This window comes from Anthonomus grandis, chromosome 8, assembly GCF_022605725.1.
Source record: "Anthonomus grandis grandis chromosome 8, icAntGran1.3, whole genome shotgun sequence".
NCBI lineage: Eukaryota > Metazoa > Arthropoda > Insecta > Coleoptera > Curculionidae > Anthonomus > Anthonomus grandis.
In genome coordinates, this window is record NC_065553.1 from 15,254,343 (window position 1) to 15,268,483 (window position 14,141).

Below are 14,141 nucleotides of genomic sequence, written 5' to 3' on the forward strand. Positions count from 1 at the left end.
AGTCAAATCTCAGTAGAACTTTGTTTATAATATCTCTCCTGAAACTACAAGTAACTTCGTAAAGAATGGAACTCCAGTATAACGATATTGTCAAGTCTCTTTTATTTATTTCTTCTTCGTCACTGCTATTTACAGCTGTATTAAATTAGTTATATTTTTAGCCGGTGTGCATTACCCCTATGTAGAAATGCATATATTTTATTACACTTCTAATCTGACCGCTTCTATTTCAGGTCCCTGCAACAGATATGGGCAACAAATCGTCAGTGTCAGAAGGAGAAGAAGACGATGACCGACATACACCATTAAAAGGAGCTAAATCATTAGGTAATTCCTATTTTATATGAGTACAGATAATTTTGTATAAACTGTTAAAAAAATATTTGAATAGATTAAATATCGCTTGTATCTTTCTCTTCTTAGAGTGTTAGCCATTCCAGATATGGGCTATTGGAACTGTTAACAGCAGTGTAAAATAGTTGAGTGATTAATTGGTTGAACCACATTCTTAAATTTTTCAATCGCGATATTCTCCTTCTCTCCACTCCTCTGTAATTCTCCTACCTTGCTTTGGAGGATCTTTTGCAAAAGGACATATCGGCTCTCATTTTCCGTTCCTATCCTTCTTAGCATTTCGGTGTTGGTTATTCTCTCTGTCTAAGGTATTCGTTGCATTCTTTGAAACAGCCACATGTCAAATGCCCAAGTTTTTTGGAAGAGGCTTCCGTAAGGGCCTACGATTTGACCTCATAAAAAAGGATCGAAAATACGTAGCATCGCAATAGGCGAATTTTCTTGTTTGTAAAGACTTTTTTCATTCTGACAAATGCTGTTCTGGCTTTTTAAATACATGTTTATACCCCCACAGAATGGTTGCAGTTATCATTTATGTTTGTGGCTAAATGCGTGTATTTGTTGACTTTTTATAAAGAAGTTTTATCTATCAATAAAATAGCGCGGGTGTTTTAGTTTTTACTGATTATCATGAACTTTTGGTGTTTATTTCCAAACCATCTTGTTGACTGTATGATGTAACACTGTCCTTTAAGGAAGTAGGTTGCTTGCAAAATTAACGGTATCATCTGCATACCTTATGTTATTCAATAGTTCTATATTTAACAGGCTTTCAGTTCAATATCTTGCAAGGCTTCTGTAAGTATGTATTCCCAGTATAGATTAAAAATTCGAAGGAAATTGCATGCATCCCTGCCTTACACTACGTAATATTTGTATCTCTTCTGTTGTCTCTCTGTCTACCCTGATAAAAGCCATCTAATTCCAGTAGAGATTTTTGATGATTTGGAGATCTTTTCCATCCAGGCCAGCTTTTTGCAGAACTTCCATCATTTTCGTGTGCCGCACTTGAACAAACACTTTCTTATAATCTTTGCAACACATGTATACATCGCAGTTGATATGTCTGCATTGCTGGAAAAAACACCTGGATCGAAAATATCCCTACAGCACTTCTAAAGCCGAATTGGGTCTTAGATATCTGTTCTTCATATTTTGCTTCTGCTCTTATAATATTTATGTGTCATTTAATTTACAATTTTACCTTTTTAGGACCAGACATCGCAAACGGAGATGAACAAGATGAAGAGTGTGTATTACCACCACCTATGAAGCCGTTTGACGGTCAATCCATTTTAGTTCCTCAACCTTCCCCAGGGGTACCAGGCATTCCTGAAATCCAGGAAAATCCCAGCAAGAGGGTAAATTTAAACCTATTTCTCTATTTACATTTTGTACATTTTGTTAATATCGATGTTAACCTTTCAATATCATCTAATATGACTTACTTAAATGTACAAGGACTACAGATCTTTTTCTAATAGATTTTTATCTTTATTGCCTAAAGCATTTAAGTGGATAGACTTTCAGTGGCCGAATGAGTATTTTTAACTAATTTTTTTTTTATTTCTGGTTTACTCATGTGCTATAAGTGAGTCTAGCCCAAAAGCTGCATCATCTCATTCTTACCATAACCACACATTTCTTATTCGTATAGGTATCTAGCCTGACTATAAAATCGTTAGAGGGAGCCACGTCCGCCGATTTGGCTGAAATTGAGCAAATAGTCAAGGAGAGAATGGTGCGAACTGTGTAGTTGTGAATGTTTCTTTTTTTTTTTAATTTTTAAGTAGTTCTTTTTCAGTTCAAATTATAGAAGGTTTTTTATGTTAAGTTTTTAAGTATTCCAAGCCTTCTACAGGCAACATTATCAAAGTAGTAAGTGTAAGTGTCATCAAATATATATCATGTATTAAACCCTTCTTGTTTTCAAGAAATACTATCTAATTTTTCAAGTACAGGGTGTCGGTTTCAAATATTTTACTTATTTTTAAATGGCATTTTAATAAGCATCAAACTATACATATTTGCCATAATTTAACCCACGCATCTTTCACGATTTTACCGCCAAATTTGGGACACCCTGTATACTCAATCCTACACTCGACAATAAAAAAACCTTCTATTTTTTATATTACAGTCGATTATTTTTAAATGCACGGTAATCTTATTAGTTTTCTAGCATGTCTTAACAATTGTAAAAACTCCTTACGTAAAAAGCACTTTAAGTAAATTCTAAAACGATAAAATATTTATATAAGCCTAAAAAAGTAATCCGAAAATACGATGTCGTGAGTATGTACCGACGGGTTGCATGACTCTACCAGCTTTAAGTTCGCATCAATCATTTTTATGTCTTTTTATTTCAGTTTATTTTTCCAATTTTCCCGGAACCTTGCATGTTTTCATAGACTCACCATAAATCTTTACGATGTGTTGTTTATATTTCGTTAGATAGTTTTTCTCATGCACTGCTATATAAAAATAAAAACAATTTTTCGATTTTAAAGGGCTTTGTGACCAATTACTTGAAATTGTTTTTTTTTTCTTTGGCATAGTGTAACTTATTTAGTAACACAGTATTCAATCAAATAACATAAAAGTGGTTTCGCAGGAACAACATTCAGAAAACAAACACTCGGTGCTCAGAAATACGCGCAGCTCAGAAGCGATTTCCGAGTATAGTATAGACGGACAAATTAAGAATATTGCTTCATCTTCGAATGAGGCTGGGGCGTCCGCTTATAGCGGAGATGAGAGTGACCGACAGGTAAGTTTTTAAAGACTAGGTTGATTTAAACGATCTGAACTTAATATTAGGCTAGTTTAAAGCGAAGTTTAGAACGGAATTCGGACTAACTTAAGCCGATTCTGTAAATTTACAATACAGGGGCACATGTTATATGTCTCTTAAACATCTGTACGCAATCCTAGAACATATTAATGTCAAAATAAGCTGATTTAAAGTTTAGTTTTTTTACCCTAGTACAAAGTTGCTTTGTTTGTTAGTTATAGGGTGTTAAAATTAAAAAATAAAAACCGATTTTATTTAATTTTTTTAACATTTTGCGACATACTACTTTAAAAATTGGTACCTATTATAGCGGTTTTTTGGTATGAGAAACCTGAAAATGTGCGTCTTTTTACTGTGGCGCTCCATACTGGACTGTGGTGTAAAATGGCCATAATTTTTTTGTGTGTTTTTTTTTTGTCAAGGAAACAATTTTCCTAACGCTTTTAAGTAAAAAACAGTAAAACAAATAGTGTACCGAATTTTTGAAAGGGGAGCTTACAGCACGTAGGTACCTAGACATACTTGAGGAAGTTATTCCAGAACTTCTGGAAAATATAATATACCCTAATATAACACTGTCTACCTACAACAAGATCGTGCTCCAAGTCATAACTGGGCTAGTAAGGGCATTTCTTGAAAATATCTTTGCTCAAACATGGATAGGTACCAACGGACCTGTTAGATGACCTCCACGGTCTCCCTATCTCTCGATTTTAGATTTTTTTATGGGGGTATATACAAGATCAAGTGTATAAAAGACAATGCAATAATCTAATAAAACTTCAAGACGCAATTCATTTAGCATTTCAAAATCTGAGGACACAAATTATTATTTTGAATGCTATTGAAAGGGTTACAAAGATGTGCCAATTTTGTATCAGAGAAGATGGTTGTCATTTTGAACATCTCTTGTAAAAATGTTGTTTTGTTATATGGTTGTTTTCTTATAGTGTTTATTAAATTTATATATTTGTTTTTTATGTTCTTTTATTACAAAAAAAAAAGAATGATGCAATTCCCCATTTGTCGTTATTAATTTGTAACTTTTTATTTGTATATTATTGTTATTCATTGGCTACTATTAAATTATGCATTTAATTTAAAAAATTGTTAGTTATTTGCGTATTTTTTAAAATAAGTCCATACTGTTATATATTTTTGAAAAGGTAAAAAAAGGCCAATTTTATGAACTATAAATATATAGGATGTTATATCTATATAAAAAATATATATCTACTTCCACTAGAGTCCACGGAAAAAATCTATAAGAATGAGTTTTTACTTTTACAAAAACTTTAAAAATAACGGAGATAAGAGGGGGGTCCCAAAATGCAAACATTTCAAAAATGCCCTGTATCTTAAAAAAATAAAAGGACTATGAAAATTTTGTCGGCATCGCGAAAACCGCAACTCTCTATCTCTAAAAATAACGGAGATATACCCGCAAAAGTCCCCAAAATGGGACACTCTGTACTCTTGTTAAAACCCGCTAAAAGTAACCGTTACCAAGATATTTCGTGTATATGGAGCGCCCTTTATTATATATCTTACAGTGAGTTAAATAAAATCGATTTATTTAACACCCTGTAACCAAGAAACGAAGCAACTTTGTAGAGTCGCTGTTAATTGTCGTTGTTAATTGTTACTGGTGGTTTTTTTTTAATGGTAGGAAAAGGTAAATACTATTATACGGGGTGTCCGCGTTTTTAGGCGACGTTTTCGAAAATTTTTTTAAAACAAAGAATCCATACAAAGGCACATTGTATATAAATGATTATTTTTCGAGATTTTACAATTTACTTTTTACAATTGATTTTGGACTCTAATGCCATACATTTTGTCATTTGAGCATTCAGTTTTAACTTTTTAATGCACAACAATTTATACAGAATAGATATCTCATCTTTTAATATTGCTACAATTTTTTTTAAAACCAGACCCAGAGTATCATCAGTAAATAGACTATTAAAAATGATTTTTAATAGTTTATGAATATAATTAGTATATAGACCTAGTGCGCTACCCAGCGCACTTCCACGCACTTTAATTAATCTAAGTGACTGTAGTAAAGAAATAGTACAACCAAAACAAATTGGATATGTACTTGGAACGTTAAAACCATGACAAAAGCAGGAAAAATAGACAACACCTTCCAAGAAATGAAAATAATAAATATGGACATAATGGGAATGAGCAAGATGAGAAGTCCAGGAGTAGGAAGTATAGCCAAGAACAAGACACAGTATTTTATTCAGGAACATCAGATAGAAATCTGAAATTTGGAGTTGTTGCAAGGCATATTGGACATCCTCCAATGTGCCTAATTTTGTTTCGGCAGAGCAATGCTACTCTGAGTAAAAGCTTATCAGGTAAACAGAAGACGTAGTACAACGACTCCCAATGCACGAAATAATGTCGTAAAACAGCAATTTTAATGCCAAATTGGTAGTGGAGTTGATAACAGTTTTCATTGGACCGTTTGGATTAGGACAAAGAAATAATAGAGGCTTGAGACATTTGCAGAAAACAATGAATTAGTAGTATTAAACACATTCTACAAATTGCCAAGGAGAAGAGTATATACAAGTCGCCAGCCAATATTCCAAGTAACATTGTCCATAGGCAAATTGATCATATGTTAGTTAACAACAGGTTTTTTTTTTAACCTGTTATTGTCAAAATAAAAACAAAATTCTTAAAACTAATATTACAATATTAGGTATTAATACTAGGTATAAAAATTATTTGCTTTAACATTATGAATAATACTGAAGAAATGGTCCATACTTGCAGTGGAGTCTTAGGTTAAAAACACACGAGGCTGTTTGCAAGCGGTTTGCGCCGCGACGGTTGTCGCGCCGTGGTCGAGCTCGGCGCCTCGTTTATGGGACTTGTGAGCTTTGAAACAGACGGCGCCGCCTAATCCCATAAAACGCGGCGTCCGACGCGCGTACCCTGCTCGATACCAGGGGCCGCCGGCACGCCGCTTGGTTTTTATTGCTTTAGCGGCACTACCGCGGCACATCATTTACTTATCTTCTGTGTTGCAAACCACACGTACGGTTTTTTGGTGCGTTTTTTTTTGTGCAGTGTTGAAAATTGTTCATTTATTATGGAAACCAGGGAATTCAACATAGAAAAATTAATTACTGAGGTTCAATTGAGGCCAGCGATTTGGGATATGCGTCATGATAATTATTCAAACAGAATAAAAAAAAAACAGGCATGGGAAGAAGTTACTACAGAATTTCTAAGCGCAGCTGCTTCTGTTGAGGAAAAAAAAATTATAGGTATGTACATATTATATGCTATAAGTAGGTACGTTTATTTTAATAATAATGATATAATATACATATAGTTTATATTGATTCGTTTTGCCACTCAAGTGGATAAATATTAACAAAATAATTTGCAAATTTATCTCGGCCATTTAATGCTCTTGGATTCCCTTTGCTAAATGAATCAACTGTCAAATTGTCATGTGATTTCCATCCACTTTTCGGCATTTAAAACTGGAAAAGCCATTTGCCTAACATGCGCCCATAGTGCTTTACAAACTTCTTGAACAATCAAACTTGCTGTAGATTTTCCAATTCTCAATGCATAGAGCAAATCCACAAATGAACAACCAGTTGCTAGGTACCTGAAAAAACATAAAATTTCGTTAATTTTTTAGGTCCTATGCTACAAAAAAAATGGAAAAATGTTAGGGACAGATATTCCAAACACCTTTCCGAAAGTAAAGGCAAATCTGGGCAAGGCCGGAAAGGAAAAACCCCATATATGTTTGCCCAACAGCTCTCATTTTTGTCGGATGTGGTCCAAAGAAGGGCAACAGAGAGTTCGCTCGATGCAACACATGAATTGGCAGCCACAGATGATGAGACTGCAGCCACGCCTCAGGAAGGTACAGATGAAGATGCATCGATAGAGCCACCAGATCAACTAAATACAACCAAGCGGGAATCCCGAAAAAGGCAGCAACAACAGCATTATGGTGAAGAGCGCATTAAGAAGAAAAAAAATGATTCGGTAGAAACAGTTTTGTGTGAAGCTCTTCAAACACACACCGATATTTATTCAAAAAGGAAAACTGATGAAAGAAAAAGAAAGTGTGGATGATGACAAGCATTTTTTGTTGTCATTGTTGCCATTTTTTAAAAAAATTCCAGTTGATAACAAGTTGTTGGTCAGAATGGAATTGATGGCTTTATTAAATAGGCATATTTGTCCACCTCCACACCAACATCATGCTACTACATTCTCCGAACCACCTAGTCACTTCCAACCCCACGTTGAACCACCATCATGGTATACACATTCATTGCCTCCACAGAATTCACTACCACAACAACATCAACCAACCTCAACACCACACCTTCAGAATCAGCCAGGGCCTTCTGGGCTACAACGAGTTGCGCCACCCGAATCCCAATTCTCACCATATTCTCTTGATGGTTTAGAGCATATGAGTTTATAGGCATATAAGTTTAATTTAGTTTTTGTTTGTGTTTAAATATATTATATCTATATCTAGTTCATTTTTAGGCGTTTTTTTAAGACTTCCATTGAGTTAATACTATTTCGAGTAGATGTGGAGTACGTAACTAAATCCTCATTAGGCAGGCAAACGGGGTATAACCAATAATTTAATAAAGACAAAAATTGTAGAAATAGGTATAAATTCATCACCTACCTTAAAGTTATCAAAAGCTTTTCTTGCACTGATATGCTATCTCTCATAATGGTATTAGCTTTTGTACATGGCTCTTGTATCAATAAAAGTAACTCCTGGTATGATTCCTTTGACATTCTGGTGAAATTTAAAAAATTTTCCGGATCTTCACAAATCTCCTTATAGATGGTATTGAAATATCCCTTCTTGTTTCTTTCCATAACTATGGGATGTATCCATAGCTTACGTTTCGTTCTATTTTTTTTTTTTTGGTTTTTTGCGTAATGCCAGTGCCGATGCCGCCAACAAAAATAAAAAATCATCTTCACTGTCGGAGTCCATTTTGCTCACGATAAATAAAAAACTGTAAACTGCACGCAAAGCTTGGCAACATCAAACTGATCTTGTAATTTTTCGTGCCGTTCGTAGTTGCAAAAGCCGTCGCGTGTGTTTTAAGTCGAGCGGCGGTCCACCGGCCGCCGTCGCGGCGCAAACCGCTTGCAAACCGCCTCGTGTGTTTTTACCCTTAGATTAAGGTAAAATGAAAATACTGCAGTTCAACTAATGCAATTCAATATATTACTTAATTTTGTTATACATTATACCTAATCATAAAATAATAATGTAGCTTATAAAGTAATTTAGTATTTTTGATTTTTTTTCATGTTTTCTCCGGTAGTAGAAAAAATGTGTATGTTACACCTGTGTAAAATTCCATTTTTTTATTCATGAGAATGTTCACATGGAATGGACAAGTTTCACTTTCATAAAAAAAGGATCATTTTACACACTTGTTACATAAATAACTATTTTGCAAAAATCCAGTTTTTGATCAGCCCCCCTTGTATGTATGTATTTGAATTTTTTTTTCTCTTATTATTTTTGTTGCGACACGTAATTTTTTCTTGCAAAGTCAAGTTTTACATTTTGCGAAGGCCTATTTCCAAATAAAAATTATTTAAAACCCGTTAATTTATACCATAATACAGTCGGCTTAATTCCTGCATTTGCATAATGTTTTTTGTTTATCCTTTAGAATGAAGTAGACCCAACCAGGATCGAGCATTACATGAAACAGAGAGAGTACGTGCTAAGAGAGCTCGTGGATACGGAAAAGGCATATGTAACAGACTTGTCCCTTATAGTGGACGGTTATATTGCTACGATGAGAGACCCAAACTGCGAGATTCCCATGCCGGACGATCTTAAAGACGGAAAAGACAAAATGGTGTTTGGAAACATCGAGCGAATATACAATTGGCACAAAAAGTAACCTGAAACAATATTTTATTTAAAAATAAACCGTTATTAATTGAATCTATTTACAGACATTTCTTGCCGGCCCTTGAGGCCGCCCAAAAACAACCGGAAGAACTCGGCGAAGTATTCAAGAAACACGAGAGGAACTTGCACATGTACGATGCCTATTGTAAAAATAAACCGATATCCGATCATATTGTGAGCGAATATATGGAATCGTATTTTGAAGCGTTACGAAGGAAATTAGGTAATTATAGAGGTCATTCGGTGCTAAATAAAAATTATAAAATTTATTTTAATAATAGGTCATAAGTTACAACTATTCGACCTCCTAATTAAACCCGTCCAAAGGATAACAAAATACAACCTGCTACTTAAAGAATTCCTGAAATACACGGAAAGGGCTGGATTGGTGAACGAGCTGGATAATGTGAGAGCTGCTTACAAAATTAGCGTAATCATTCCTAAGAATGCTAATGATATGATGGACGTTGGAAGGTTACAAGGATTTGAGGTAAGAGCTATTAACTAACCTTAGGTCTTAGGATATTGCCAGGTATTTTAATTTTATTAATTTACTTATGTAAAATTACAGTGTTAAATTAAAATTTTTCTATTATCACCTGAATATACTAACAATTGTATAAAAGATGTTTTCATGCAGTTTACACAATTACCATTCTATACGATACATCAGATTTAAATATGAGAACGAAAATTGAACTTTTTCGCCTTTTTCTATATATCTCTTTTACTTTCTCTATTACTACCTGGATCATCTAGAAATTGTATTTTTTCAAATAGTTCACCCATTTACTTACAAAAAATATAATTTTATTCTAACTGTGAGAATGAGCCTGCTACAGCCTTTCTTCCATGATTTTTATAAAATCTAATAAATCTGTTAAAGCTAAATCCAAGTTAGACGCATCTTTTTAAAATATTGGCACATTTTGATGGGCGAGTCTTTATTAATATTCGTTCCATGGAAATAAAAACTTTTCGTTTTTGTCATATTTCCAACATTGACATTGGAAGCATTGAGCAGAGTCAGCAGCAGAGAAAAGCAGAGAGAGTGTTGTTAAAATCTTAAAAAAGATGTGCAGCACATCTTAATAATGTCAGAGAATGTCAGAGCCCTGAGGATTATTGAATTAATCTTAATTTAAAATTTGGTCAATGCTTGGATTAAAAAATTGGTTTCCTTACTTCCACATTAACAACCATGCAATTGTCTCAGAAAACATTTACAAAATTTACGCTTCATACATTATATGGTTTTAATTCAAACTTGGTATTGCAGAGTAGCTATACTTTATGTTAAAAAGTTTTAGGCAACACACAACAATAAAATCAATAGTAATAATTTTTTATTTACAGGAAGCTACGTCTACAAAACTGATCGCTCAAGGAAAACTCTTACTGCATGGTGTGCTCAGTGTGTGTGACTCTCCCGGACAAAACATTTTGGGAAAAACCTTCAATAAAATGCAAGTTTTCCTGTTTGAACAGAGCATCATTTTCTCGGAAATCGTTGGAAAGAAAACTCAGTTTACTAGCCCCAATTATATTTATAAAGCTCATATACAGGTAAGAACAACTTATAGGTTTTAATAGTTATTTTTTTATTGGTTTCTTTTTACTTTTGTAATGTTTCCCAGGAAGGTACGCCTCTTGAACGCTCCTTTGAATAGTACACTTCAAATTCTGTATTTTTTTTTGCAATTCTAAACTTAAAAATCGAAGTTCGGAGTCCTATATAGGGCTCTAAATTTTTTACTTATTAACGGTCGCCATTTAAAATATCTTAATAGAATACCATCAAATTCTACGATCGTACTTAAAATAAGAGCTTATTTATGTAATGGATTACAAGCCACGTATTGAAATTTAAAAAATATGTGGTGACATCATATCTTTATCGGCTGTAAAATTTAAGAAAATAAACACAATTATTTACTTTTCTAAATTTTAAAACCAAAACCCTAATTTTTCTTGAATTTACGCAAAAGTTTACGATAATACTGAAAGGGAAACTCTCCGAAAAAACATCAAATTACCTCAAAAAAACTTTTGGTTTTTAACATATTGAGTTGGGTTGTATTTACTTTTTAACCAGATTCATTTTCTTAAAAAAAAAGTAAAACATTACAAAAACAAATAGAACACCACCTCTGTTTATTATAAATGTTTTATATTAAAAATGTAATCCGTTTGCGCCCCTCATCAGCCACTTGGATATGGTTAAATTGTAGTTAATTAAAAAATCGATCTTATCTCAAGTAAATGATTTTATTTGAAAAAAAATAATAGGGCAGAATATTGATTAGAAGAAGACAATTAGGTATGTTTTATTCTTTTGTTCAATAATTGCGCATAATAGGTATCTGTGTTTTCTTTGTAATTTATTTTTTACTAGGATGCGCTCACGTGTAGTCACGTAAATAATAAATATATCTGGACTGCTAATGCTTATGGCCACCATACCCAAAAATGACCACTGTGCCTTCCATTTTTATAGTGGTTGTGTCCTTTTGATGTTGGTCACTCTGAACATTTTCAGTGTTGCCAACAAAAAAATATATTCAATAACGGTAATGAAGTTGACAACGCTGACATTTGACGTGTGACCTGTCACGAACTAAATTTATTTTTTTCATTGAACGTTGTTTTTTAATCATCATTGGGATTCTAAAATCACGACTCGACACGATCACTCGATATGACTGATTCTAAATAACATTCTTAATTGTGAGTGTAGCGGATTGGCGGATTGGCCTAGTTTTAGGCGATTTGTAAACGACACGCTTGGGAATATCGTCTGCAACAGGCGATGTAGCTTCCTCCTTATTTAATACGTGGATAATGTATCACCATCCTTATTTAAACGTATTTGGTTCACTGTTTCTGAAAACCGAATAACTCGAAACTAACTATCTTAAATTCTTAACTAAATGTAACTGTCTATTTTGTTTTTGTAAACACAATAGAAAGTTACAGCATAACCTCCCAAAAACTTTAATCGTTTTGTTTCCCTACAATTGGCACAACTGAAATTTGTCAGAGTAACCAACATCGAAAGGACACAATCACGCAAAATGGCGGACACCTAGTAGTGGTCTTTTACTTTCCATTGAATTGGCAGTCCAGGTATATTTATTAAGTTCGTGCGTGTAGTAGATTGAATTATTGACTTTGTGTAGGTAGTACCGAATGACGCCGCAAAGCAAAGGGCGCTGCGTGAGAACGATCAAATTACTTTATTGTTCAACATTCGCGTAATGTTATTGCAAAATCGACGATAAATAGCCGATTAAAACTATGTCTATAATCTTCGGGCAAAAACACATAAGTGTGCTCATTTACGTATTATTTCGGAGCACAGTTTAGGCGTGATGACACTCCGGACATGCAATTACATTTATATAATATGTAGATTAATTTAGATAGTGAAATAATACCAATTAAATAAGTAATTTAACAGAAATTCGTCAACCATATATTTTTTAATTATGCTCTCAGGTAAACAAAATGAACCTGGGAGAAATCCGGGAGGACGGCAGCTTTGTCATCACTTCGACGGAACACAATAATCCTGGAGCACTCGTGGACATCTCGAAAACCTCCGGTTCGGCGACCACCGGTTTCGAGTGTGTCGCAGCCACCGAAGAGTTACGCGTAGAATGGCTGAAAACCCTTAAGGAGATCCTGCAAAGGCGCGATGACTTTGTTAAGGCGATCGAGAGTCCCATCGCGTATATTAAAGAACGGACTAACAACCAATCGTGAGTATCAAGAAAGCTAGCCTATCTGAACTTGGACGGCTAGCATTGATGAGTTTCAGTTTGATAATCTAACATGGTTTTCAGTTTTTGTTTTTTTTTTTGTTAAGGTGGTGGGATTAGGTCGGTTTTCTTAGTTGGGATACATTGAGTTTTATCATGTATTTATTTGGCCTTTTTATATTTAACTTGTTTAAATAATTCAAATCATTGAAGAATATGATCTACAATTTTATATCTTTTATTAATACAGAGTAATTGTTTTAAGTGATAATGATAGTATTCTCGTAACTGCTAATATATATGATGTCGATTAAAATAGTAAAAAAAAGTTATGAAACAATGCATCATTTTAAAAAAAATTAGTTCCTCACGTTTGTAATTATTCCTTTCGTTAAAATGAACTGAAGATTGTTAATTTCGCAATTAAAAATTTATATTTTCAAGTATTTTACAGAGTACGCACCATGAATCTGGCGAGTTTTAATATGTAAATAAAAGATTATTTCTCAAGATCTTTATTTGGACATACAAGTAATCGAAAGTATATTATATGTCATTTTATTCATGAAACATAATTTCAAGCAAATGGATATCATTTTCATTGAGGACACACGGTTTACAAAGGGCTTCGCTAAATCCCCAATGCGCGCTGTAGTATGTCCAGCGGGATTGCGCTAATTTCATAATTTCATATTATATATTTTCTTTACAATATTCATTGGTACTTAATGTCATTAAATACACGTTACTCTTAAGATAACCCCTAACCAATAGTCACAAGCCGTGAGCTTAGGAGACCCCGATGGCCAAAATATATCTCCAGTAAACTCGGAAACATTTCTCGCAGTCGAGCTGCATGTGCTGTGGGGCCATCTTGTTAAAACTAAACAGTATTTAAATCGATCTGTCGTCGACGAAGCTCTGCTTCCAAAAATATGCTTCACATTTCCATATAAGGTTGCGAGTTGACCGTGACAGAATTTCCTGCATCGTCCTTAAGAAACTAGAGGCTAATTATACCGAATCACGAACATTCCGTACTAAATAGTAACTTTGCCACTATGAGGTGGTCATTGGAGGAGTTTCCTGAGATTTTCTGGATACCAGTAGCAAATTTTCTGCTTATTTCTCGAAATACATCAGACATAATTAAGCCACCTAAGGCATTTTCATCAAAAAGTTTCAGAAGTTGATTGCAACAATTCAAACGGTTTAAAAAATCTTCAGCTGTCAATTCTTAAACACCTGCTAATTTGTAAGAGTAAAAATGTAA

At 33.9% G+C, this 14,141-nt stretch overlaps 2 protein-coding genes across 8 annotated transcripts in view; one reads left to right on the top strand and one right to left on the bottom strand.

The window, feature by feature from the left end:
- Positions 1-14,141, top strand: part of LOC126739256 (triple functional domain protein) — a 288,570-nt gene that overhangs the window by 253,125 nt on the left and 21,304 nt on the right. For 6 of the 7 annotated variants that reach the window (XM_050444845.1, XM_050444840.1, XM_050444841.1 and 3 more), the window contains 9 exons: positions 234-327; positions 1,567-1,715; positions 2,012-2,095; positions 2,969-3,124; positions 8,860-9,092; positions 9,152-9,330; positions 9,389-9,597; positions 10,464-10,673; positions 12,606-12,868. In XM_050444845.1, coding sequence (XP_050300802.1) covers positions 234-327; positions 1,567-1,715; positions 2,012-2,095; positions 2,969-3,124; positions 8,860-9,092; positions 9,152-9,330; positions 9,389-9,597; positions 10,464-10,673; positions 12,606-12,868 — 1,577 coding nt within the window. The remainder of the gene's footprint in view (positions 1-233; positions 328-1,566; positions 1,716-2,011; positions 2,096-2,968; positions 3,125-8,859; positions 9,093-9,151; positions 9,331-9,388; positions 9,598-10,463; positions 10,674-12,605; positions 12,869-14,141) is intronic. The other variant, XM_050444842.1, reaches the window with a different exon arrangement.
- On the bottom strand, positions 6,581-8,182 carry LOC126739267 (uncharacterized). Its single transcript, XM_050444870.1, has 2 exons — positions 7,845-8,182; positions 6,581-6,791 (listed from the first exon to the last, which is right to left on the bottom strand). Exons 1-2 carry the CDS (start codon positions 8,144-8,146, stop codon positions 6,626-6,628), a joined length of 468 nt encoding a protein of 155 aa, XP_050300827.1. The 5' UTR covers positions 8,147-8,182; the 3' UTR covers positions 6,581-6,625.

Bases quoted from the DNA above. Each gene is read 5' to 3' on its own strand.
- LOC126739267 (XM_050444870.1), bottom strand. From the start codon at position 8,146: ATGATTTTTTATTTTTGTTGGCGGCATCGGCACTGGCATTACGCAAAA. The intron at 6,792-7,844 runs GTAGGTGATGAA...ATGTTTTTTCAG, and splicing joins AAGCTTTTGATAACTTTAAG to GTACCTAGCAACTGGTTGTT.